Source organism: Carassius gibelio, chromosome A25 (assembly GCF_023724105.1).
Source record: "Carassius gibelio isolate Cgi1373 ecotype wild population from Czech Republic chromosome A25, carGib1.2-hapl.c, whole genome shotgun sequence".
Taxonomy (NCBI): Eukaryota; Metazoa; Chordata; class Actinopteri; order Cypriniformes; family Cyprinidae; genus Carassius; species Carassius gibelio.
The window spans coordinates 15,855,401-15,882,952 of NC_068395.1; the positions used below are offsets into that span (position 1 = coordinate 15,855,401).

Below are 27,552 nucleotides of genomic sequence, written 5' to 3' on the forward strand. Positions count from 1 at the left end.
TTTTCCTTGTGTCTTGTGTTTTGTGTAAATGATACAATTAAGAAAAGAAGTGGGTGACTACACTTTAATATTGTCACATTGTGTGTTATTTATCCACACCCTGAACAATATAAAGTATAGACAATGACTTATGAATGAATGACTATATATTTTATTTTGTTGTAATATATATGCAGTGCTGGACAGAAATCATGTAAAAAAAATTTATTTTATTATAAACAACTACATGTATAATATATATATATATATATATATATATATATATATATATATATATATATATATATATATATACACTCAGTGGTGTGCGGGGTATTCTGAAACAAGAAGGCGCAAAGTCCTCAAAGTTGTTAATTCATGTCCCGGTCACATTTTCTTGGTTAAATAGAGATAACAGACTATCAGAAAATATATGCATTTTTTTGTGTTTTTTTTTTTTTTTTTTTTTTTTTTTTTTACTAAAACTGTATTTTTACACTGTGTATATGTTTTACAATGTCACCATTATTCTATTTACTAAAGCCAGGTATGAATCACATCGAGTTAAGTGTTTTTAAGCATTTTACATTTTACATATAACATCATAACTCAAGCAGTAACAATTTAAACCATGTTTTATTTGTGAACTTATGTTCAGCTATTATCTTAAATAGTGAACTTTGACCTATTTTTGAATATTTCGGATCATCAGTCATTAAAACTAAGGTAAATACTGATCACAGATAGATTTAGGCCACTCTTTTTATTTCACCCATCTGATCATTTCATGCCATTTTAAACCCTATCTTGACATAAAGTGTTTATTTCTTAAGTGTGTGAGGTTTTTTTTACTTAAAATTAGTCTTTCAGTATATTGTTCATTCAGACTCGAGATGTAAATAATAGTATGAAAAAGTTTTTTTTTTTGACTTAATTTGTGACGGACTACAGTTTGGAAGTAGCCTAATCTAATCTAGCCAGCACTGTGTGGGTCGGATAATGCATTCTGGTATGTTTCCAATATTATATAAAAATAAAACTATTTGTCAGTGACACAGAGTCGCATCACACTGCTGTCTGCTGATATTGACTCTCTGCGGTTAAAGCGCAGGGGAACACGGCTCAATCAGATTAGTGGGTAAATGGATTGTGACGTCAGGGTTTAGGAAGCGTCGCGTTGACTTCACGCACAGCACACGCGCGCTTCACCCGGACGCACGCAGACCGAGCTGTTCTCCTCCCGCAGACAGACGCCGGCGGCATGAGCTGAGTCCACCGACACCGACACCGGCCTGAAGCACAAACAGCAGAAATGGCCGCGTATCTGGAGGTAAGAGACGCTCGCTCGCGCGCTGAACGAGACGCGCGTCGGATGGAGACTCTTCGCGTGTCGACAGGTTCATGAGGTGTGGCTCGGCACCATATGCACACAAACTCCTCAATTATTCATACGATTCATTAGCTTTATTTTCCAGACCGCACGTTTGGACTGATCTGTGACGAAAATAGAAATTAACGCACACAGTGATTTAGTTTAAAGCGAACCGTATTCGATCGCGTTCTCAACCGGTCTGAAAGAAAGCGGGGTTGTTGCCAAGGCGACGCCATTGGTCAGATCAACGTGAGGTGTTTACAGTAATCGTTTATTCCATTTATATATATATATATATATTGTACATGATGAAAGGTTTCTTTTACGGAAGTTTTGTTCTCGTCCATACAATGAAAACAAATGACTAAGGTTACATCTGTCACGCTAGACCGATGCTATATTGTAATGCTGCATTTAGACTGGGTCATGTGCAACAAGCACGTGAAAGGCAATTTCATTTCTCTAAACCAGAGCTTTGTGTGGATATTAGTGACATGTGGCGGGTAAAGAAAGCTCTATAGTCTATTATCATTAGTTTTGGGGTGTGTGAATCAGCTCACACTGAAGTCACATTCAGACTACACTTTCTGCTGGTCACCCTGAACTTGATGCTTGAGGAAATGTAACACCCTCGTGAGAAATTAATTATCTTGGATATTTCTATAAAATTACTGAATTTTAATAGTAATATCCATCGCCGAAAAATAACAAATGTGACCACACCTTTAATCTTTATCACCAAAATAAATAACAAACAACACTCACTTTACATATACATGTACACACACTCTCAGAAACCTTTTAAACTCATACACACTGACAAAAATGTGATTTAATTTAAAATTTGTTGTTTTACTCAGAAATTTCCAAATTTGAAATACAAAGACTGAAATTGTATTTTCTTGTAAAACGTACGTGCTCCAATATTTTGTTTTATTATTATTTATAACTACAAAGAAAATCATTTTTACAGTGTATAACTCGAGTGGTAGCTGTTTAAAATATCAGGAGTCTCAGTGTTTCTTGAATAGATTTGTAATGTTGTTTTAGATAGCAGATGACAGCGAGGGGCACGAGCTGAGTCTGTTCTGTGTGCCGAAACACTACGAGGAGGATCTGGACAGTGTCATTATCCCCAGCGGGCTCATTAAAGACAGGTACGGTAATGTTCAGAAGCGATACAGTTGTGCTGTTGCCCTCGTGTTCCCCGTTCAGTTAATGATGTTAGCGCAGGACGAGAGGCATGTGATTTGAATTCTGCTTTCCCCTTTGTTTGTTTAACAAATTTCCCCAGGAATCTCTTGACTGACATTTTTGGCATGGCATCAGCCAGCTTTAATGAATGCATTCATGTGAAAACACTCTGCAGGACTGAGAGGTTGGCCAGAGATATCGTTCGGGACATGGGCGGCCATCATATCGTGGCCCTCTGCGTTCTGAAAGGAGGGTACAAGTTCTTCGCGGACCTGATGGATTTCATCAAGACGTTGAATCAAAACAGCGATAAGTCTGTGCCGCTGACTGTGGACTTCATCCGGCTGAAGAGCTACTCGGTGAGGGCCACAACACTGACCCATAAATCCTTTCAGAAACAGACGTCTGCTTTCATTACGGTCTATAAAAGTGGAGCATGTTATAGAAATGTTCCTTACAGGAGTGACAAGGGCAATGCAGAAGTTCAGTAACTAGCATTCAGAAAACCGATCGGCTGAATTTACATTTCATGTCAACTTTAGCAGCATTAACCTAATTGAGTTTTTAGTGTTTTTGGACAGAATACTGTAGAATTTTATTAGCGTTTATCATTTAATTAACATCATGAAAGTAATCGTTGGTTTATTGGAACTGGCCAGAATTGTAATATATAGTATAACTAAGTTCATCAACCTAGAAAAGATTGAGATGACTTCAAGACTACAGTTTTTTAGCAAATAATTCATATATGTGCTTTAACAGGAACACAGGTTGGCTGTTTTGCACAGTATTTTTATTGTTGTAGATTTTTTTCAAACAACTTTTCTGTGATTTTCTGTGTTAATCCTGCTCTGATCCTCCTCAGAATGACCAGTCGACAAACTGTGTGAAGGTTATTGGAGGAGATGAATTATCTGCCCTTACTGGCAAAGTGAGTTTTGACCAAACTGTGCATAATTATTATTTTTTTTCTAATTTTACTCTATTCAGAACGTTTAAGGTCTGTCTGATGTTAAGAAATCTCTTATGCTCACACCAAGGCTGCATGTATTGATTTATATGATAGTGTAACTGCTTTCTATTTGAACATATCTTGTAAAATGTCATTTATTGCGGTGATCAAAGCTGTATTTTCAGCATCATTAGTGTCACACAATCCTTCAGAAATCACATGTGGATTTGCTGCTTAAGAAACATTTCTGATCTTATCAATGTTGAAAAACAGTCATAAAACATGCTTCATATTTTTGGCAAGCCATGATGAAACAAAAAATTCAGGTTTCTCTGATGAATAGAAAGTTCAAAGCATTTATTTGAAATAGAATTTTGTTCTATTTTAAATCTCTTCTCTGTCATTTTTGATCAGTTTATTGCATCTTTGCTGAATGAAAGTATTTAACCAAGTAGTCGATACCTAATTGAATGTTGTTCATTTCTCTTCTCTCTGTTTCCTCCAGAATGTGCTCATAGTTGAGGTGAGGTTCACTTTGGAGTCCGTATACGTTCATGTCAAGCAGCACGTGTTAAATGTAGGGTACAGATGATGTAACGAAATCTCTTTTTGTGCCCAAGGACATTGTAGAGACAGGCAGAACTATGGAAACACTGCTCAAACTATTAAATGAATGTCGTCCTAAAATGGTGAAGGTCGTCAGGTAAGCCAGGAGCATCCCTGGGAAGAACAGTTTTTCTTAAAACGTATCTTAAACCGCTGTGTGATAAGCACATTTAGCATTTAGAGACATTTCTGTGAAGATATGTGGTTAAATGGCCTGGCTGCTCTTTTTATTCTTGATATCTCACAGTATTTAATGTCATGTGGTTTCAGTTTACTTGTGAAACGGACCCCCAGGAGCTCAGGGTACCGTCCAGACTGTGAGTTCCTTCATGTCGCTCATCTTTGGATTTTATTGGATATTATGAACATTTTGTGCTTAATCCGCATCACTTAGAGAAATCAAACCCCCTGCATTCATGTAGCTGGATGTGTCTGTGTTCAGAGTAGTTATGCAATGCTTTTAGACAGAAAGCTGATAAGCTCTTTCTATCCGTCTGTCGATCCTCTGACTTCCACTGTAAAGTGCTTCGAGTCCGTTATCAAGAGGATGGAGACTCAGTCTCTGTTTAACACTGACACAGTAATGTCCTCTACAGCGGACCACCAGCTCTGTTCCAGTGCAGATAATAATGCAGCCAACCAAAATATACATTAAATTCATCACTGAAGATGTTACAATGAGATGAGTCTTTAATTAGATTATTATATAATATTTTTTTTTCTAGTTAGATTTTCTTATGATAATATTGAGTACTATATTATGTAATTAGATCCATTAAAAAAAGTGCTTAATAGTCATGAAAATAATGGATACATTCTGGCCTTTATTTATGCAAAGTATAACAACCCCCCCCCCCTAAAAATAAAAATAAAAAAAATAAGCTGATAATAATTATATAATTTTATTTTCACACAATTTTTGGGAATGTGCTTAATCTTCATGAAAATAATATTACATAATTAGAACATTTATTAAATATTAATTTATTTTTTAATCATGTTTTTTTGGAATGTGCTTAATTATTATGAAAATAATGTAAACAGTTTGGACTTGTGCACTAAACAAAAGGAATGAATATTTAAACTGAATTAGTTCATGTTGGCGGAAAACTTATTAGAGATGTTACCTGGATATCTCGATTATAATTATATACAATATTTTTGGTATGTTCATAATTGCAATGAAAATAATATTACATAATTATAACATTGATTAATGTAATATTAATAATTTTTGGGGAATCCGTTTAATTGTAATAAACAATGCATAAAAGCTTTCTTTCTACAAAAAAAATAATAATAGTATTGTTCTCCTGGTATTGTGTGTGTGTTTTCTGTGTTTTCAGATATTGGATTTGAAGTTCCTGATAAATTCCTGGTGGGATATGCTTTAGACTACAATGAATATTTCAGGGATTTGAGTGTAAGTGTCCTGTTCTTTTCTGATTATAACTTGGCATAACTTGGTGTATATGTGCTTGGTGCATGTTTTGTATATGATGATCTGAATTATGTATTTACACCTTCTCTTTTTCTTTATATCTTTCAGCATATCTGTATATTAAATGACAGAGCGAAAGAGAAATATAAAGTATGATATGACACCCACGTCCTGGATGCATGAAGACAAAGATCACTGTGAATTATTATTATTATTTTTATGTTATTATAAAATAATTTTTCTACATGCCATCTGGAATGAATAATGAGCTCCTGAAACATGGATTCCCAAAGATCAGTGATCACAGTTTAGTGTTGCAGTGAATGAGAGCGAGTCTTGAATCTAATTTGAATGGTCGTTACTGGGAGTGGCCTCTTTGTGGATTGTTTGGACTGAGGCCTTAGCTAAATTGATTTTATGTTGGCTAATACAAGTTTGGATCTAGAGCTCAGAGACAGCAGAGTTGATCACTGTTAGCTGGTTATTGTTATTAATATATTGTCTCCAGATTATCCACACACTGAGTTATTGAAATTTAGGTTTTTTTTTGCTTACAATAAAGTATCACTGGCAATGCTATTTTATTTTTTGTCCTGGTTGTTTTGAGAACAGTAAATCCAATAGATGATTGTGTATGTAATATTTTTATGTTTACTACCACCAAAACTATGGAAACTGACAAGCTGTTACGAAAGAGAAATAAATGTTTCTCCAAAGAAAAAAGCAATAAAAGCAGCATACAATTATTTTTTTTCTTCTCGATTTTCATGTCAAAATGTATTGAAAAAAGTTTATGGCCATCATTGTGCAAAAATAGCTCAAATATGTATATCTTGAAAAGTACATTATATTTTTATTTTATCTTATGCACATTAAACATGGTAAACAGCTCAAATGTGTGGCTGACGTTAGAACTAATGATCGTTGTTTAATTTCAATTAGGACTTTCATCAGGTAAATGTCTGGCTTCAAAAGTTCACCATCACATCTGAGGAAGTATTAATTAATTATTTCAACACATTCTTGTATTCGGTCTGGAATATATTTCTAGCCCCTCCATCACATCTTCTAAGGGATAGTTCACCCAAAACCATTTACTGAGACTTTCTTTCTTCACATGAACACAAGCAAAGATTTGTAGTCCATATAATGCAAGGGGTCAGGACCACTTCAGAAACCACACGAAGGGAACATTACGGTCAAGATTAAAATATTGGTATTTGTATTTTTCTTATTATGCCTGTCGTTTTACTTAAGAAGACAGTGATTCATTAACAGGGGTTGCATGAGTTACTGTCATAGTCTCTTTGTGTATAGTTTTTGAAGTGTCATTTTTGGATGTCCCATACACTTGCATTATACAGAGATTTTTTTTCACTAAAACTCTTAGTTTGTGTTCACCTGATAAATAAAAGTCATATATGATGGCATTATGGTGGAAATAATGGAGTTTCCTTTAATCCGGAGATGGGTTTCATTTTAATTATTGTTGTTTAACTAAATATACATGTTGTGCCATTGCATTTTTTTCATTCTCCGTTTAAATATTCTTCGGTATTGTCTGTCAGAAAAAAGTACTACTACTTCTTTAATACTTTTTTACTTTTACTCAAGTATAATTTTGACCAGATACTTGTACTTTCACTTGAGTACAATTTTTGAGTACTTTTCCACCTCTGTATATGTGTGTGTTTCTCCTACTCACCCTCAGCTGACCGTTAGGAGCAACTCGAAGGCTTGTTTGAATCGTTGTTGGGCGCCAATATGTTACTTCAAAAAATCCTTTATTGACACTTTTCAAATATCAGAAGGTTAGAAGGACTTAAAGTTTGAAAATTACGTATTTTTGTTTAAATCTAAAAAATTACAACGATTTATCCCAGAGTCGTCATGATCTTGGATCATTCGGTTCTTCGAAGCCCATCCCGGAGTTGCTACCATAGCAACAGGTCCGTTAACTTAAACCTGCTCCGGAGCATCTTATTTCATGTAAACAGAATTAGATCTTTTTAACCAGGGACAATAATGTAAAACAATAACAATTAAAAAGAATAATTTAAAGATAATGTTGGGTAGTCCATAATAGCATTCTATAGAGACTGAAATATTTATTCGTCATAAAATTATCACTTCTTAATTGTATTAGAGTCTTACACACAGATAATGTAGAGTTGTGTATTAATTTGAGTGATGACGGATATTGTGGGAGTGGCTTGTTGGACCCTAAATAAACTTTCATTAATGTTGTCACCAGTCTATGGTTGTCACGTAACAAATCTGTCCAAATATAAAATTAAATGAATAGCTAATTACTACATTAAAATCAAAATCTAAAGATGGTACAAATAATATAAATCTCGAATCTAAATATTTGGGAATGTAAAAAATAAAATAAAAACTGAACTTTTAATTTATCTATTATAACTTTTATTTAGTTTTGTTCGCTTGGCTGTTTCATTATAAAAGTCTAGAAATTTGTCAGGTGTCTTTTTTAATTATATTATGTCATTACGTTGCATGCACTGCTGATAGTGGTTTCGAGTAACGGTACATTCATCCGACGGTGAACACGAGAAACGCGCAATTATTTCAGAACACTCAATCCAGCCAAATAATCATAAACAACATGTGCGTTAGAAGAACCGAATTAGCCACATCCTGATTAGCGCGATGATATCATCTTTAATATGACTTTTGATCTCGGATGTAATAAGCTACGTAACGATAACCGGCCCCTGAGAAAAACTATAAAATATCCATAAAAAAAATGCAATCGCAAAATCCTGGTTGGTTCATTCTAAACAGCGCTGAAAAAAGCAACAGATACCACGTGACAACATCCTGTTACACAAAGACTAAAATCTATGAAAAGACTTAATATATATGTCGAAAACGCCACACATATTCAGTAGATCTGAAATTTTAGGAGAAGTGAATAATCTTTAGCCATTTGAGTTAAAAAAATATATATAGAGACAGTGTGAGCGTGTTTGTGTGTGTGTGTGTGAGAGAGAGAAAGAGAGAGAGTGTGTGTGAGAAAGAGAGAGAGAGAGAGAGAGCGAGAGAGAGAGAGAGAGAAGGCTTGATTTAGATTTGATTTTCTTTTGCAGAGATTAATAATAATACATATGATTAATATGAGCTGCTGACACACAACACTAAAAAAACTTTGATATCTGTCAGAAGATAAAATAGAAAAGTTTTAATTTGGACCGTCGCACATGACCAGGCTGTTAAGCCCCGCCCATTTCAGAACCCCTTGTCATTCAAGCGCCGTTCTCATACGCCGACTCTGCGTGACGTCATGTTATGATTGCGGAAGTGGCTCGGCAGGGCTATTGTAACGAATCTGCTGTAAGATAAATTTCACTGAGAAGTTGAATGAGTTATTTTCTTTGAAAACAGTCAGTCCGCGATGGCAGCTCTTAAATACGCCGGAATGGATGACACAGACAGTGAAGACGAGCTTCCTCCCGGCTGGGAGGAGAGATCAACCAAAGACGGATGGGTTTATTATGCCTAGTGAGTGTTTGACACACAACACACACACACCTGAGATGAACGTGCATTTACACTTTACATCTGTGCTATTAATGCAAGAAATGGGAGTGTATAGCAGCCCCATAGTATTTCTGATGTGATTTATAGATTGATTAACACATGACTTTGGTAATCGAGTATCGTAATTAATTTCAGCCACGAGGAAATGAAGACTCAGTGGGAGCATCCCAAAACTGGGAAGAAGAAACGCTGTGCTGGAGGTATGATGACTATTAATAATGTCTGCAGAGCCTTCACAGTGATATTCATTATTTAATCACACTTATCGATTGAAATTGATCTCAATATGATTGAGAAACATGAATGAAGTGTGCAGAGCTTTGTGAAGAGATTGACTTTTGATAAGCAGGGATGAAGAAAAAGTAAATGATTAAGAAAATTGCAGAATGTATTTTTATTTATTTATTATTATTATTTTTTTTTAGCTTTGCCATATGGATGGGAGCAGGAGACCGACGATAAAGGCCAAATCTTCTATATTGAGTGAGTTCAGTGAATATGTTGTTCTCATCATAATTTCACTTTATGGACCGTGTTTGAAGGAAGTATATTCTGCTGCAATGAATTACAATATATGATGTATTATAGCTTCCATTAAGTCATAATGTGAGCTTTTTGTATTTGTCTCCTAGCTATTGGGCTAATTAATAATACATTTAAATGTAAAATAAATGTAATTTAAATGTAAAATGAAATAATGCATTTAATAAATCTAGCAGATATACACAATAAATAATTGCAATATTTTCTTAGTGGAAAATTATTCTTCTACACAGGCAGATACATGCAGAGATATTACAGTGATAAATACTACACCTATTTAATAATAATAATAATAATACTGCAAGCAGCCACATGGGGCCACATTTCAAGTGTTCCATGAGTTGATAAAAAAAAAAATCAAGGAATCAAAAATAAACATTACGCACAATTTTAAAAACTTTTAATTAGGGATATACAATTTTCCTGTTGCATTATCTTGATCTCATCAGTGGCTGTAGTACGACGGATGCCCTCTGGGCACTGAGTTTCCTCGTCGAGCGAAAATAACAAGACTGTCCACCTTGCCTTCCTCAATTTGGAGAAGGCATTTGATTATATCCCGTACAACCCGATCTGTCACTCGTTTTGGTCCCTTGGTCGCCTGTGGCCTACGTCGACGGGGTGAGGATGATCTACCACTGGCACCACCAGCGTCGTCCGCTGCACCGCCGGCACATACTGTAGCCACCATTCGATATCTGTGTCGGCGTCCACCAAGGATCTGCCCTTCCACCCCTGCTCTTCATCACATGCATGGACGCGATGACTGCGGGCCTGATCCACACCCTTGGACATTGTTGTTCGCCGACGATGTCTGCCTGCAGCTCCAACATGAAACGCAACAATAGTCGGACCCACTCGATGCGAACGGCATGCGGCCCAGCTCCACCGAGACCGAGGACCTGGAAGCTGGCTCGCAGACAGATGGATCCACTGGTTTTAAATGGCCACGCCGAGAAGAAAAGGGCCAAATTCAAATATCGCGGCTCTCTGATCTCCGCAGATGGCTAGTTGCTGCCTGATGCCCGGGCACACATGAATGCTGCATTGCTCTATTGGCGGCAAGTGATTTGGCGTGCTTTGCGATAGGAAGATGCCGATCTGCCTGAAGTTGAAGATATACAAAATGGTCATCCGCTGTTCCCAACTTTGGCATAGACCCTCAGATCGTGGTGTTGTTGTAGCATACAGAGTTTCATTTCAATTGATCAAAGCTTGGCCGAGACACAACCTCTGAATCAATTCCAGGTCAACTTCCAGAAGTTTGTGACGTCATAACATTTTAATAAAAATGATCTAAAATCAAACAAAAATCATGACAAAAATCTGTTCAGTCAATTCTGTGTGGCTCCAAAGATCATCTGAGCCAATTTATTTTAGAATTGGACGAATTTTCAAGGAGGAGTAGCAAAAAAAAAATGTAACGCTATACTTTTCAAAAGGGCGACCCCAAATTTGGTCAGGTCACTATTCATGACAATCAACTACAAGTGTGCCAAATTTCACCATTCTCCTACTAAACGATGCTCATAGGGCAGTGGGGAGGAATAATAATAAGAAAACCAACGGGAACAATAGGGGCTACATCCCCTAACTTATAATGATAATTAAACTTTAATAGAAGTTAATCTAGAAAACATCAGATCCATCACACCTGGGCAGTCAGAGATATTCAGGTCTCATTCAGGGATGCTGTTTCTGTTTTATTATAACATTTTGTATATATATCTTTGGGATGTGCTGGAACGGGAGATTCACATCATGGATGTGCTGCTCAAATCTCCAGAAACTGTGATGGTGTCATGTCAATATGGACCAAAATCTGTGAGGAATGTTTCCAACACCTTGATGAATCTACGCCATGAAGAATTAATGCAGTTCTGAAGGAAAAAGGGGGTCCAACCAAATACTAGCAAGGTGTAGCTAATAAAGTGGCCATCTGAGTGTCTGTTTGTGTGTGTGTGTGTGTGTTTTAATGTGTCTTATGGATTCTCTGCTGTTCAGCTCATCTGGTTAGTAATGTTTCTCTATTCTCTTCTTCCCATCAGTCACATCAACAAACGCACCACATATTTTGACCCTCGGCAGGCCTTCACCATAGAGGACATGCAGGTGAAGCCCAAACGCTACGATGGGAACACCACGGCTCTGGAGGTCCTGCATGACCGTGACCTGTCTGAGAAGGTGGTGGTGATAACTGGAGCAAACTCTGGCATCGGTGAGTCCCACAACTCTGCCATTTGTGTCGATGCACAGTCGAGGCAGTGTGATACTTACTAAGCAACTCAGCTTGATAATAGCATAATCAGATAAATGCATAAAAGCATAATCAGTTGGATTACACTGCAGGAGCTGTATTGCAGTGTGTCCAGTAGGTGGCACTACAGGATTATACGTATGTGTTCTCGAAGAACCATCATTCAACATTAACCTTTAAATTATTAGATGTTGATGGGTTAAAAATAGATGATTGGTCTCTTAATAAAGACACTTGGCATTATTGTTCCAGTAATTAAGACAATTAATAATCCAACAGCACTATGATAAAGGTTCCTCACATCTATGGAAATACTGACTTTTATCCAAATTTCAAGCAACACTTTTATTCAGTAAGGCTGCATTAAATTGACAAAAAGTGACATTAAAGACATTTTTACATTGCTGTTTCAGGATTGCACGTGTTTTTAGCTTTCTGTTCATGAGAAATAGATCTGTTTTCAACTTTAATAATAGTCAGAAATGTTTCTCGAGCAGCAGAATATTAGACTGATTTCTGAAGGATCTGAAAATTCAGCTTTGAATGGACAAATAAATTACATTTTACAGTTTGTTAACATAGAAAACCGTTCATTTAAATGGTTATTTTAGTATTGTTCATATACATCTACTTTTTAAAAAATATTAAAATATATTACTAATTTTAATACTTTATCAGTTAGTTGCCAAGTCAACATTTCTTTTAATTTATGCTTTTTTTTAAAAAATCTAATATTTTTGATAGTTCTATATTTATTTAACAATATTTTTTTTTGTTTGTATTTTTGCTCCAATAACTTCAGCCTGGTTAAGCATAATACACTTATTTCCCCCAAACTTTTGTAATCAGAGAAAACCCGAGAAGTTTGACAAAGAAGAATATGGGAAAATATGCAGTAATGTAGTTTTAATTGAATTCGAAGTCGTTCATATATTATATATTATATACATTTTTAACTATTGAACTTGCAGTCTCAATCTACTATTTATTATTTACTATCTAATCTCTAATCTACAACCGTAATGTTATTCAGTTATTAAATATTGTTATCATAATATGACTTTTGACTGCATGATTAACATAAATATTAACACATCTTGCTTAAAGTGTATGTAAAATCTAAATATTAAATACATATTGAAATATATGACAATCATATGTCGCTGAATTCTGAGGGGTGTGCTTGAACACTAGAGGGCAGGGGAGCTCTGTGTGTGGTGTCTGCAGGAGATAACAGGAGATAACAGGAGCCAGACAGACTGGTTTTATTATGATGCTGAACAGAGTCATACATAATAATCATTGTATGACATATGTTAGATCATTTGGTTAATATATTACAATTAGTACAGTAGTTAGATGGCAGGAGGGAACATTTGCAAATATACAATTATTAATATTCTATTATATATAATAATAATAATAATAATAATAATAATAATAATAATAATAATAAAAAAAGTTTATTTTATTGAATTTGTTTTAGATAATTGTAGGTATTTGCACCTAATAGCCTCTTCTTGTTGAATATATCTGTGGATTATTTATGTTCGCTTGCAGAGAAATGTCTGTGACGCAAACTGATAAGAGTTTTATTATAGTTATTAAAGTTCATAAATGCTGTAGATTTATTATCATGTTTAGCCGCATATCACCGAACAATAGTTGTACCTGTAAGACACTTGTTCTAATATCAATCGTATGAATTAGCGGCTTTATTTATTGTAATAATTTTGTCATGTACATTTAAAACAAACACTTTCCTGTTTGAATAGTGTGGCAGTAATATTGGTCTAAAGAACAAACCCATTATATGGTTATTAGAGTAGAGGTGTTATTATTCATTTATTAGAGTCGCACTCGTCCTGGATTTCATTAGACTCTCTCTCTCTCTCTCTCTCTGTGACTCTCTCTCTCTGTGTGTCTCTCTCTCTGTGTCTCTCTCTCTCTCAATTCAATTCAGTTCAGTTCAATATTGCTTCATGGCATGAATGTAAATTATACAATATTGCCAAAGCTTAATGTACATGTATAGAAAAAAATATAATAAAAAAATACAAAAAATAAAATAAAAATGAACATCACTGTAATGGAACTGCTTATTATAACCTCTTATAATAATAAACTGTAACAAATGATATCATTTGTGTGAACATTCGATTCCACAGTCTTTAACTTACATAGAAATACACAAACATACTAAGGGTCACTGTGGTGGACAGTAGGGTCAGACACACACACGGACGCACGCACACACACACACACACACACACACACGCACGTTCACCTGCTCTCTCTCTCTCTCTCTCTCTCTCTCTCTCACACACGCACACACACACACACACGTTCACCTGCTCTCTCTCTCTCACACACACACACACACACACACACACACACACACACACACACATTCACCTGCTCTCTCTCTCTCTCTCTCTCACACACACACACACACACACGTTCATCTGCTCTCTCTCTCTCTCTCTCTCTCTCTCTCTCTCTCACACACACACACACACACACGTTCACCTGCTGTCTCTCAGGCTGTGGCACGTATCTCGCAGCCAGTGCTGCTGTGTGTCCCTCTCCTAATATTATCTTTAATTGTTCTGTTTCACTAATTGCTGTAAAGTTCTGTATTAAATGTGTGAATTTGTTGAAGTAGAGGTCTCTTATGGAGGTGTATTTGTGACAGTGCAGGAGGAAGTGCGTCTCTGTCTCGATCTCTCCTGTCTGACAGAGAGCACACACTCTTCTCTCTCTGGGTAACCAGCTCTCTCTCTCTCTGTCTCTCTCTCTCTCTCTCTCTCTCTCTCTCTCTCTCTCTCTCTCTCTCTCTCTCGTTAGCGTGTTCTCCGTTTGTGGCGTGGTACACCTGCACCCGTGCATTGATCCAGCGGTGCGTGTTTGACCCCGGCTGATGCCTCCCATTCATTCCCATTAGCTTTCCTTAATTCTCCTCTATTGAACCAACTAAAAGTTATTTAGCGTCTCAAGCGCCGTTCACTTCACTGAAGCGTCCCGTCACAGCACACTCGACAGCGTCTGACCTGAGACCTGCTGTTTCCACACACCAAACCACTGGATTCAGCAAGATCGGGCCACAAAATAGTGCTGCTGAGTCACAACGATTGAGTATTGTATTGTAAAATACTTCTTTAAGTATTTCATTATTAACTGTGTGTGTGTGTGTGTGTGTGTGTGTATGTGTATGTGTATATACAGTATACAAAGCATAAAATTATTCAGACACCATATAGAACCGTTTTTTTTTTTTTTAACTAGTTCATTTATATAAGTGAGTATAGAAAAATAAAGTAAACTGTGACACATTATGGCCAGAAATTCTTCACACAGTGGACAACCAGTTATTTTAATAATTCATTATGTGCCATTTTTTGAGGAAAATGCATGAATCACATGTTATTTATGTATTTTTTATATAAAAGTATTACATTCTGCATGTTAACCAGTGCATCACACTTTTTATATATATACAGTACAGACCAAAAGTTTGGAAACATTACTATTTTTAATGTTTTTGAAAGAAGTTTCTTCTGCTCATCAAGCCTGCATTTATTTGATCAAAAATACAGAAAAACATGTAATATTGTGAAATATTATTACAACTTAAAATAATAGTTTTCTATTTTAATATACTTAAAAAAATCATTTATTCCTGTGATGCACAGCTGAATTTTCAGCATCATTCCTCCAGCCTTCAGTGTCACATGTAACATCAGTCGATCACATGATCATTTAGAAATCATTCTAATATTCTGATTTATTATAAGTGTTGGAAACAGTTCTGCTGTCTAATATATTTGATCAATAAAAGGGTAAAAATACCTGCATTTATTAATAAAAGCACTGAATAAAATATTGATTTTATTAAAAAAAAAAAGAAGAAAAAAATACTTTTTTTTTTTTTTTACTTTTTATTCATCAAAGTATCATAAAAAGTATCACATGTTCTGAAAAAATATTAAGCAGCAGAACTGTTTCCAGCTTTGATAATGAATCATCATATTAGAATGATTTCTAAAGGATCATGTGATAATGATCCTAAAAATTCAGCTTTGCATCACAGAAATAAATGATAATTTAAAGTATAATACATTTAAAGACAATTATTTTAAATTGTAATAATATCTCACAATATTACAAATAAATGCAGGCTTGATGAGCAGAAGAAACTTCTTTCAAAAACATAAAAAATAGTACTGTTTCCAATCTTTTGGTCTGTACTGTATATATTTTATATTTTTACTGCATGGAAATCTGCATAATGACCTTGCGAGATTCACCTCTTATATAGACCTCCCACATTGTCCCAGGTTTTCTTTTTTCTTTCTCTCTTCTCTCAATAAGAACCATTTTATTCTTGCTTAAAGACACAAATAAATGATCCGTCATGTATGTGGATCCTGATGTCCCTGGTGGGGCCGGAGTCGGTGTAGCGTGCGGTTATTTCTGTGGAGCAGGTGTAGCGCTGGAGTCTGTGATGGATGCTGTGTGGCGGTCACTGTGCTCTAACCTGCCTCTGTTTGTCTTTCTGAGTCACAGCGCCGCAGACGTGGATGCATGTGTACATTTACAGGCTTCTATATTTATTCTGTTCCTATTTTCAGTTCATCGGCTCTTATGGATGAGGCAGGTAAACCACTGTTATTCATTAGAGCCAACACTTCTTTTGTGCTCTGCCCCGTAATACAGTGAGAATGGTTTCAAGCTAGACAAAGAAAACATTTAAAGGTATAGTGTGTATTTTTTACTTTTATTTAAATATGGTTAAATAAGCTATTTCTCTGAGAAGTGTAAACGGTGTGGCTTTGATGTGCTTTCAAAGCGTTGCTTTGTTTGTTTCAGATTGCTGACCAGCCAAACACAGCAACACTTCCTCAACCAATAACGCGAGTTTGGGGCGGGGTTATCTTTTTTTTTTTTTTTTTTCTAGCCAGTGGCAGAAGGGGGGAGTGTTCAGGAAACTGAACGTTTGAATGTTTAAAACTAAAGTTTCGTCCTTTAACCCTAAAAGATAAAGAAAAAACATTCAATTCATTTTTTTATGTGTGTTTAGAAAACTGATTAATGTCATCAATCATTGCTTATATTGTTGAAAGGTTCTTTTTTTTATGACAAAAAATGATAAATATTAACAATAAACCTTCCCTTCCCTGTTGTACCCAGTTTTGTTATTGTTAATTAAAATAAAAATATATTTTTTGATTTGTTTTTGAAATAAAGCAGAAAAAAAAATTAATATAAATGTTACATTAAAAAGCATTTACATAAAAATAAAATTAAATAAAAACTAAAGTATAAAAATAATATTACTACTAATAAGTTCTAAGATTTCTTAAACTAAAAAAAAAAAAAAAAAAAAATATATATATATATATATATATATATATATATATATATATATATAAAATAAAAGCTAATTAAATACTATCAAATTATATAAATACTGTACTGATACTAAAATAAAACTGGTTGTACAAAAGGTAATAATAATAATAATAATAATCCCTTTTTTTTTAATACTTCGAAACATTTGACTTCCCCACACTACTTAAATTTCTCACTATCAAGTGGTTTCTGTTTTTCCCAAGTAATACTATTCTCAGCATTATATAACGTGGGTTGAAAAATCTGGTCTAAACCAAGACACATTTTGTCCCCCTCTAAGAGCGTGCTGTGAACTCGTATCCTTGTTTTGTTTTGCAGAAATCTCAGTGTCAGAACAGGAAATGGAGTGCATAAGGTGGCACAGGGGATGAATAACAAGCCGTACTGACGGGAAATCTTCAGTTTTATGTGCATTGATAAATGCCATGCCCGCTATGAATTTCCAGTTTAATTGAATTTTGATGGCTGTAAGACTGTGTTTCTGTGGCCTCTATCCAGGGTCGTGTCGCTGGGTGTCTCTCTCTGTCTTAGCTTAAAGTAGAAAGCGAATAACGAATCCGTGGGTTTGCCTTCTTTAGATAAAGCGTGAAGTAGATGGTTTGCGGTGATCTTGGTAGATTGAGGCAAATTTGTTCAGCATAACTGCAAATAAATTGATTCAGACCTCTAAATTAAGCACCCTTGTGCATCAAATGAACAGCAAATCTGATTTGCATATTTGCATATTTTAACAGTAAATAATATATATAGCCCCTTCCACTTTGAAATCTCATTGGTCCAAAATCTTTGCATAACTGAACATTTAGCATGAATTATATTCTGATTGGCCTCTATGGAGTCATGATATGTGTAGCACTTTCGAATGAACCAAAGATAATATGAAAGGTTGTTTCATTTGTTAATGAACAAATTAAGCACATTTACCAAATAATCAGAAAATGTAGTCTTTGTATGAAATATATTTATTTAATTATCTATCTAACAATTGAAAATGTTCATATTTTTAAGTTACCTTGTTTTTACAAGCTAGGAAAAGAATGATATGTTTGAAACTTTCCCACAATTACTTAAGCACAAGAACAAGACAAAAACTTTAGGTTCTTCCTTTAGTTTTAGTTGCTCTTGAACCCGTTGTGTGCCTGTGGAGCCTGTTATTGATATTGAGTGTCAGAGGAAATAGAATCTGAGGCTTTTAATGTGCATTTCATGTCCGTTTTTGATGAATCTGTTTATCGGCTCTGTAATGAACACCAGGTATGGTTGGTTAGTCAAATTATTGAGCATTATTAACCTTGGATGAAATTCACAAAGCATGGAAAAAACTGATGTAACATGCAAGAAAATTACAACTGGGGATAAAAGGTTCGATAATGATTACGATCTCAATACCACCTGGCTGAGCGGCCAGAACGCATATATATATATATGTTTAAGGCCTTTTACTGGCTTTTAAAGGAGGGAGGCTTTTAAAAATGGTCAGGAGGGCCTGAATGTGAACTCAAGTGGTTTATGGATCTCTTCGCTTTTACTATTTTTCCAAGAGCGGAGATATTAAAGTTGCATGACGACTCTTTGCTCTCTCTATAACAATGGCAGGGATGGAATTAACCGTGCTCCTGTTTGGATTCCCGTCTATCGGGGGCCAGGCCGGGAGGCTGGTGTGAGGGGTTGCCATAAGGGCGGTGTGACCATTGCAAACCTGTTGCAATGATGAAAAATGAAGTTGGGATTTAGGCGAGGCCACTTGGGGGTCAAAGACGGGTTACGTGAAGGAAGGGCGGCAAAGGGCAGCCGGGGGCAAAAGCAGCGGGGGTAATAGAACGACGTGGGGCTGGTCAGGTGGAACTCTGCTCCTCAGACTGCTGTAATTACAGGCCATACATTTCACTTTGGGCCGTGACAACATCTCCCCCAATCCCAAATGAACATGGGGGTTATTAATGGTGGAAATTAAGGCTCCCTGCACACTGACGGAAGCACCACACTCCCTGTTTTAACGCCAAAATATATGTTTCACCTCACCTGCTGCTCTTTGGCTCCGCCTCTTAGATGTGTCATGACAATATATGGTCACTAGGCCTGCCATTGGTCAGATAACCTGGTAGCTCCGCCCCAAACTCCCAAATATGTTGAGCCAGAAGTCAGCAAGTCGGATTAGACAAATCACACAGCAATGCTTCAAAGGCACGATAAGTGTCTTCAAGAAGAAGTATTTGGTAATAACGTTAGCTAAATTGGAATTTGGTAACATACTTTAGCACCACTGTGCAATATATTCACAAATATGTGCATTCCCTGCCAGGTCATTTCTTTCGCCGTTTTTTTAATTCATTAGGATCTAGTACAGTACTTGGTGCATGTGTTCCTGACTTTCGGATCTGTCGTGCTCATGTGGATGATTCAGATTCGAGTCCAGTCTGCAACATCTTCCAATTCCATTTCTCTGTCTCTTTCTGCAGGCTGTGCCTTCTGGAGTTTGACAGGAATGACAGGAATTTTCTGAAAGAATTATACAAGACATAGTCAACCAGACGATGAACACTATTACAATTATACAATGTGTTACATACAATTATACAATTATAATGTGATTGCATAGTAAGTAGAAATATTTGTTAGTTCTGAATGTTGTTTCAGGATTAGCATCATCGGAGGTCCTCTGAGGGGTTGGCATCATTTCTTCTCCGGTGTTCTGGATCCAGACTGTAGGTTGTGTAAATCCGAGTTACCGTGGCAAAACAGAGAAACAAATAGAGACATTATTAGCGTAGCTGCTGTTTAAACAAAGTAAAATTAATTAGTTTAACCCAAGCTAAAGAATAAGAATGCACATTTGATCAGATACAACTACAGTCACAAATTATGATATGCATTATTCGAATGCTTGGCGAAAGAGATGCGTTTTTAATCTAGATTTAAATAGAGAGAGTGTGTCTGAACCTCGAACATTATCAGGAAGGCTATTCCAGAGTTTGGGAACCAAATGTGAAAAAGCTCTACCTCCTTTAGTGGACTATGCTATCCTAGGAACTACCAAAAGTCCAGCGTTTTGTGACCTTAGGGAGCGTGATGGGTTGTAACGTGGTAGAAGGCTAGTTAGGTACGCTGGAGCTAAACCATTTAGGGCCTTATAGGTAAGTAATGATAATTTGTAACTGATACGGAACTTAATAGGTAGCCAGTGCAGAGACTGTAAAATTGGGGTAATATGATCACATTTTCTTGACCTGGTAAGGACTCTAGCTGCTGCATTTTGGACTACCTGTAGCTTGTTTATTGACAAAGCAGGACAACCACCTAGAAGTGCGTAACAATAGTCCAGTCTAGAGGTCATGAATGCATGAACTAGCTTTTCTGCATCAGAAACAGGTAACATGTTTCGTAGCTTGGCAATGTTTCAAAGATGGAAGAATGCTGTTTTTGTAACATGGGAAATATTGTTTTCAAAAGACAAATTGCTGTCTAATATAACACCCAGATTTTTGACTGTAGAGGAAGTAACAGTACATCCATCTAGTTGCAGATTGTAATCTACAAGATTCTGTGTAGTGTTTTTTGGTCCAATAAGTAATATCTCTGTCTTATCCGAATTTAATTGGAGAAAATTATTGGTCATCCAATCTTAGCAAATTTCATCTGGTCTCATTGATTTATATATATGTAGTTGAGTATCATCAGCATAATGGTGGAAACGAATCCCGTATTTTCTAATAATGTACCAAGGAGCAACTTGTATATTGAAAATAGAAGGAGACCTAGGACGGATCCTTGTGGCACTCCATATTTTACTGATGATAAATGAGATGACCCCCCATTTAAATAAACAAAACGGTAGCGATCGGACAGGTTGGATATTACCATCTTAGAGCCTGCCCTTGAATACCTGTATAGTTTTGTAATTGATCTATGAGTATGTCATGATCTATGGTGTCGAACGCAGCACTAAGATCAAGAAAACTAAAAATGAGATACAGCCTTGATCTGATGCAAGGAGCAGGTCATTTGTAATTTTAAAACGTGCAGACTGAAATTCTTCAAAGAGATCTTTTTTTTTTTTTTTTTTGCAGGAAGGAGCTCAATTGAGCAGAGAACTTTTTCACAAAATTTTGGACATAAATGGAAGATTTGGAATGGGCCTATAATTTAGGGATGCACCGGCCATAAATCGGAACTCGCCGGTTTTAGCTTAAAATACGTGATCGGCAATCTACGTGATCAGCTCTACTTCTCGGCCGGTTTGTGGTCTTTTTTCGGCCGATTTTTCCGGAATTGCACCCGCGTGCACATACTACATTGTAATCGTTCGCTATGTCATTTGTGTGGAAATATTTCGAAATCTGTGTGCAGGACACGGGCAGCCGTTCAGCACTGGAAATGCAAAGCCGTTGGTTTACTGGCGCACAAATAAGAGCCCCTTTAATGCGCGCACTAATGCTGTGCAAGCATACTGTATCTGTTTGCGTCCTGAACACGCATGGACCGTGAAGAGATGTTCAGCTCTACTTCTCGTGTGTTGGATGAGAAACGAAACAAACTAAACTGTGGCAACTGAAATGTTTTTTTTTTTTTTTTTTTTGTAAATTAGAACTTGCATACACGTTTGAAAAGCCAGAAGTAAGCATCAGTTCTGCATTAGGATGATTATTTTTATTTTACCTTAAAATTACATACACTTAATTTGATTTAAAAATCACCTGCTGTAGGACACTGAAAATAGTGTTTCATCGATCCAATTAAAAAAAATAATGATTCACATCTATATATTTTTTTTTACTTGAGACAATAAGTTATTTATTTTTCATTGGCTCTAGTAAAACAATGTAGATGTGAATCAATACCCTAATTTTTTTTTTAATTGGATGAATGAAACACCAACATTATTTGATTTTAACATTTTAGAATAATGTATTTATATAGCATACTTTTATTTAGTCTTACTGGTAAATACCTTTTAAAAAAAAAAACAAATTTAAAAACTAAAACACATACTGAATGCTGATTAAGAAACATCTTATTGATTGCGTGTTGATTGTGGTGTTTGGATTGTAGAACAATGCAGTTATTGCCTTTAATTAAACATGGTTACAGTTAATCTTTTAATTTAAGGCCAGTTCTATGTAGTTTCAACCTAATTCAAAAACATAAGCTAAATGCTGATGTTTGTATTGAATGTAAGCTACTTACTGTGCAGTTACGGTTATTGTTTTCAATAGCCAAAAGCCAGTTTGGCCTATTAAATACCAAATAAACATCTTGTTTATGCACACTTTCCTTCTTTCTTGTTTGTTGCTTAAAGATCGAATCGGAATCGGACAGTTTGCTCGTAAAAAATTGGTATCGGAAATGGCCATGAAAAATCGTGATCGTGCACCCCTACTTTAATTTGCCAGTTCACTAAAATCTAATTGTAGTTTCTTAATGAGAGGCTTAATTACCACCAGTTTGAATTGTTTTGGGACATGACCTAAAGATAATGACGAGTTAATGATATTGAGAAGTGGTTCTTCGGCTACAGGTAACAGCTCTTTCAGTAATTTGGCGGGTACAGGATCTAATAAACATGTTGTTGGTTTAGATACAGTGATTTAGCTCTTCCTGTCCTATATTTGTAAAGCACTGCAGTTTATCTTTGGGTTCATCATTCTAATGTTATCTATTTTGTCAGTGAAGAAATTCATGAAGTCCTTACTATTAAACGTTGATGGAATATTAGAATCAGTTGGCGTCTGGTAATTTGTTAATTTAGCCACTGTGCTAAATAAAAACCTTGGATTGTTTTGGTTATTTTCAATGAGTTTGTGGATGTGCTTGGCCCTGGAAGTTTTTAGAGCCTGTCTATAGCTGGACATACTGTTTTTCCATGCAATTCTAAAAACTTCCAAGTTCGTTTTTCTCCATTTGCGTTCAAGACTACGAGTTTCTTTCTTGAGAGAGTGAGTAACAGTCAATATTATAATGGTTACTTTTCTGAAATATGACAAGAAATGTGATTTCTGGAGGGCACAGCTTTCAAAGTGAGACATGGCTACACTTTCCAACATTTTCTTGTCCTCTCGTTGTAAATGTGTAGCAGTCGCATCATCAAATGAAAAAAAAAAAATGAAAGACTTTTGCTGAACACTTCCCCGATCTGCCATTGGTCAGATAAACTGGTGCCCCGCCTCAAACCCACAAATCTGTTGAGCCAGAAATTGTCAAGTCAAATCTATCAAACAAACAGAGCAATGCTTTGATTGAACCGTAGTCATTCTTTAAGAAGTGGTATTGGAAAAGACGTGACTTTTTCCTTCTTTTTTCTGTTCACAACAATTTGATATGCATTATGCTCTGTAAATCTGTCTATTTAAGCAGAAAAATCCATAAAGCAACAATGGAGGACATAAGTCCGAGTGATGAAACATAAAATCAACGATAATCATGTGGGCAAATTAGAGTGTTAATCTGTCCGCTCTTTGTGTTTATCTTGGATCATTGCTCCTATCTTGGAAAGTGCACATGTCTACTAGAGACCAGGATGTGACCTGCAGAAGAACAAAACAATAAAACCATCAACTGACCCAGAGGTCATCTCTGGAACGTCCCGTCTTCATGGCATCCACACAATGTGTTTTGCTCCGAAGTGTGATCTTTAAGGTTAGAGGGTTTGTGCAGATCTCAGACCCTCAGTTTGAGGAATTAATGCTTGCCTAAGCAATCCTCAGTGAAACTCAAAGGCAGTGATCATATAACTGACTGACAGCCATCTTCCAATGCAATGTCAGACAAATTCAGATGGATTTCTCCCCTAAAGTGTCGGGGTCTCTCTGCCACTCTTTGATGAACAAGCAGAGCCATTACATCCACATTAATATCAAGCCCCTCTTATTTTCTATAAGTAATACACGGCAGGTCGCTGTTTTCATTAAAAATGTTCTAATTTGTTCTCTATTACGAAAAACAACAGTGCTGATTAATTCACACTTCAAGCTGAACAACCGCCACAATTTTTACAAGGTGATTGCGAGCTGCTCTTTCGATCAACGCTAATGTGACACTTTTTCTCATTAATTCAGCAATGAAAGCAGAGTGCTTAATTGTCATATTATGGATTAGCTAGTAGATCTGTATTTTGTTTGGTGGTTTGCTGGCAGGAAAAACACATTTAAATTCTTACATCTCTTGTTTGTATTTTGGTGTCTGTTTCTCGGGAAAGAAGCCCCTTGTGCAGATACACACCGCGTTCTCCATTACTCCTAATAAAGTGTCATAAAATTGAATTCCATGCTTGGTTTGTCAGAGAGGAGTTCTTATCCTACTCCAATTTTGAGTTTTAATGGGTAATACTCCTTAGCTCTCTCCTCACAATTAGGCTCCCTAGTTACCTTCTAATGAAAATCAGATTAAAACATAATCTAATTAAAGTTCATTTTAATCCACGCTATCGTCCCGACTGTCTGTGGCCCAGAATCACGCCAGCACACTGTCAAACTCGGTTAGTTTGCATAGAAGAGGAAGGCCAGACTATCAATCAAGAGTATTTACATATGTGTGTGTGTTGGGGAACTCGTATGAAGTGAATTTCCAATGGCATTTCCTAGCAAACACACCTGGCTCACATTCCACTTCAAAATCAGAAGAATTTTATTTTATTTTATTTTATTATATTTTTTAATTATAATTTCCATGATGAAAATAAAGCCTATTTTTAGTAGCATTAAGATTTTTTTGTAATACAATTTTTCAATTTTTAATTGATTTATTTTCAATTTATTTATTTATTCCCAATTCTTGTTATATTGCCATGATGGTAATGCAATATCTTTTCTCTATCACAGTAATACTGTCTTTCTATGACTGATTAATTAATTAAATGTATTTATTTATAAAGTGTTACTTTGTCTTAAAGTTAACTTCTATGCTCTTACATAAATGAACAAATAAATAAATAATAAAATGCACGCACACACACACACACACACACACACACACACACACATACACAGTAAAACAAAACAGCATTAATTAAAGAAATTACATGTACTGTCATGATGTATTGATGCTCCACAATGTTAATGTAAAATGTATTTTTTTAATGTATTATAAAAGCATGCAAATCAAATTTAACAAGACAAAGCAACTCACAGTAAAGAATATACTGACACCGTTTCCTATACTTATTCTTAATAAATAAATCGCATAACTACTAATATTTACTGTTATGCATGAAAATTATCACATGTAATATTTTTATATTTTATGTATATTTAATACATGGGAGAAAAAAAATATGTATGTCACAAAAAAAAAGAAAAAGAAAAAATCAGGTCCTAATAATGGTTCTAAAAATAGTCTTTGTTGTCTTTCTGCAAAAGATGATTTCCTAATTATTTATTTTAATTGTGGAGTGAAATAAGATCCTGAAATTTTCTGACATTTTTAAATAGAAAAGGGCCAGAATCATTTAAAAAAAAAAAAAATTGTTGGATAAGTTTTGGTCTTTGGGAATGAATGGGACAGGCCTCCCATCATGAGTGAACTTCAAGGGGAAAAGTGAAGTGAAAAAAACTCTGACATGCGTGCAAGCGTCACTCACAATCAGTGACAGCTGCCAACTTTCAGATTCACTGATGTCCATGATTCCCAGTATTGGAGAGGGTTCACAGAGCGATGGAGTCATGCCTCTCTGTTTGATCCGTGTTGCCCTGTCAAGTCTTTTCTGAGCCATGACAGTGTAATATGTTTTACAAGCAGAATGGCCAAGGGTTATTTCACAGTCAGAGAGAGCAGGCAGGCCAGCCGTAAAACAGCCATGCGGCTACGCAGCACATTTAGTCTACTTGCTGGCTGCTGCCACACTTAGACAAACATTTCAGATCCCGAATCTCAAGGAAATAGCGCAAAGGCCAATTTATTTTTGTCTTTGTGTCTGGTTTACATTAATAGGAGATTACGACAAAAGTAGCTTGCAAAGAGAGAACATATCTGTTAGTGTTTTTAGACAGTTTGCTGTAATTAAACTCTGGCTTTAATGAGCAAATGCGGTCAGCAGAAAGACAAACATGCATCTGAGGATTATGGGTTAAAAAAACCCCACAAAGCTCAAATGTCCTGCAAACAGGAAAGCAGTTTCTTCTCCCTGGTGTTGTGGGACACTGCAAATTTAGAGGTTTGACCTTTGTGTCCTTCGTATGATGGCAAAATAGACCATTCGCCCCATCTAAAATTCTCTCTGATTTTTTTAAAACTTGATTATTAATGTCAGACCTGCAAACTTGAGCCATTGTTGAACGTACGGCTTTTTCTTGCACTATCTATTCTAAGACACGTGTACCTTTATGACTGGTGCCCACTCCGGGTAATAAAGTGCTGATGCCAGCTTAAAAGAAACTTTAAACACACTTGGTGTAATCAAAGGCACAATGCAAAACGGCAGGTCAGCAAAACCAGCCAAAACAATACCCCAAGTCCCCCCTAAATATAACCTTTTTCGGGGAAGAAAATGTTTTGTGTTTCTGCCTTCCCATGCCTTGTATATTTAGATCATTGTTTCTACCTTTCGGGTTTGACTGACCCATTTAGGGTGGTGATTTTGAAAATAATTTGAGAAACTAATGTGAGACAACCATCAGAGCACTTTCTAAATGAGGCCAAAATATCTTGAACGCTCTATGATGGAGCTGTCTTCTCACATTAGCTTTGAAGTGCTTTAAGATCATGGGATTTGCGAGGAAGTTGATATTTTAAAGACTTTAGCCCCCCTTTAGTTATAAGCATTTCTTTCTCTCTGTTTTCTAGTACAAAAAAAATGATATCAAGACCTGTTTTCATAGAGTATATACTGTATTTATTTAACCCTATATATTTTTTTCATTCAAAATATAAATTGAAGTAAAAACTAAACCTAATTCAAGTTACAGTATATTTTTTGAGAATAAGTCATAATCTTACATGGTTTTGCCTTTCAGGTAAATTTTATAATGGATTTTTTTTTAACTGGGAAAAGACAGATTTATAAAATTATTTTAGCACTGTAAATGTCTTTTCAATGGTCATTTTTGTCTTCTGTCATAGAGGTGCCTCAAGGTGTTGTCCTGGGTCTGGTTTCATTTCATTATCATCACGGATGCTATTGGAGTTTCTGTGTTTTAATTTGATAATTTTTATCACTTGAAAAATGCAAATAGCAGCAAGAGCAGTGCAAAGTGATCAGAGTCAAGCGACTTATAGCAATCATTTTATTTCTCTTTTCCACAATC

The 27,552-nt window shown here is 35.8% G+C and overlaps 2 protein-coding genes across 5 annotated transcripts in view; both read left to right on the forward strand.

The window, feature by feature from the left end:
• Positions 1 to 1,035: 1,035 nt before the first annotated feature.
• hprt1l (hypoxanthine phosphoribosyltransferase 1, like) lies at positions 1,036 to 6,290 on the forward strand. 3 transcript variants are annotated; one of them, XM_052544156.1, is made up of 9 exons: positions 1,036 to 1,309; positions 2,402 to 2,508; positions 2,646 to 2,904; positions 3,411 to 3,476; positions 4,003 to 4,020; positions 4,118 to 4,200; positions 4,374 to 4,420; positions 5,450 to 5,526; positions 5,653 to 6,290. In XM_052544156.1, exons 1-9 carry the CDS (start codon positions 1,292 to 1,294, stop codon positions 5,698 to 5,700), a joined length of 723 nt encoding a protein of 240 aa, XP_052400116.1. In that variant the 5' UTR covers positions 1,036 to 1,291; the 3' UTR covers positions 5,701 to 6,290. The 3 variants fall into 3 exon arrangements, with proteins under 3 accessions (XP_052400116.1, XP_052400118.1, XP_052400117.1); XM_052544158.1 differs by having other exon boundaries at positions 1,037 to 1,385; XM_052544157.1 differs by having other exon boundaries at positions 1,042 to 1,309; positions 2,721 to 2,904.
• Positions 6,291 to 8,837: 2,547 nt separating this feature from the next.
• wwox (WW domain containing oxidoreductase) overlaps positions 8,838 to 27,552 on the forward strand; it is a 194,695-nt gene continuing 175,980 nt past the window's right edge. For both annotated transcript variants that reach the window (XM_052544133.1, XM_052544134.1), the window contains exons 1-4: positions 8,838 to 9,066; positions 9,241 to 9,305; positions 9,531 to 9,588; positions 11,697 to 11,866. In XM_052544133.1, the coding sequence (XP_052400093.1) occupies positions 8,960 to 9,066; positions 9,241 to 9,305; positions 9,531 to 9,588; positions 11,697 to 11,866 (400 nt within the window). In that variant the 5' untranslated portion in view covers positions 8,838 to 8,959. The remainder of the gene's footprint in view (positions 9,067 to 9,240; positions 9,306 to 9,530; positions 9,589 to 11,696; positions 11,867 to 27,552) is intronic.

What these genes read in the sequence shown, in the direction of transcription:
- hprt1l (XM_052544156.1), top strand. An exon ending in AGCGGGCTCATTAAAGACAG is followed by an intron (nt 2,509 to 2,645) that starts GTACGGTAATGT and finishes AAATTTCCCCAG; the next exon opens with GAATCTCTTGACTGACATTT. An exon ending in TCCGGCTGAAGAGCTACTCG is followed by an intron (nt 2,905 to 3,410) that starts GTGAGGGCCACA and finishes GATCCTCCTCAG; the next exon opens with AATGACCAGTCGACAAACTG.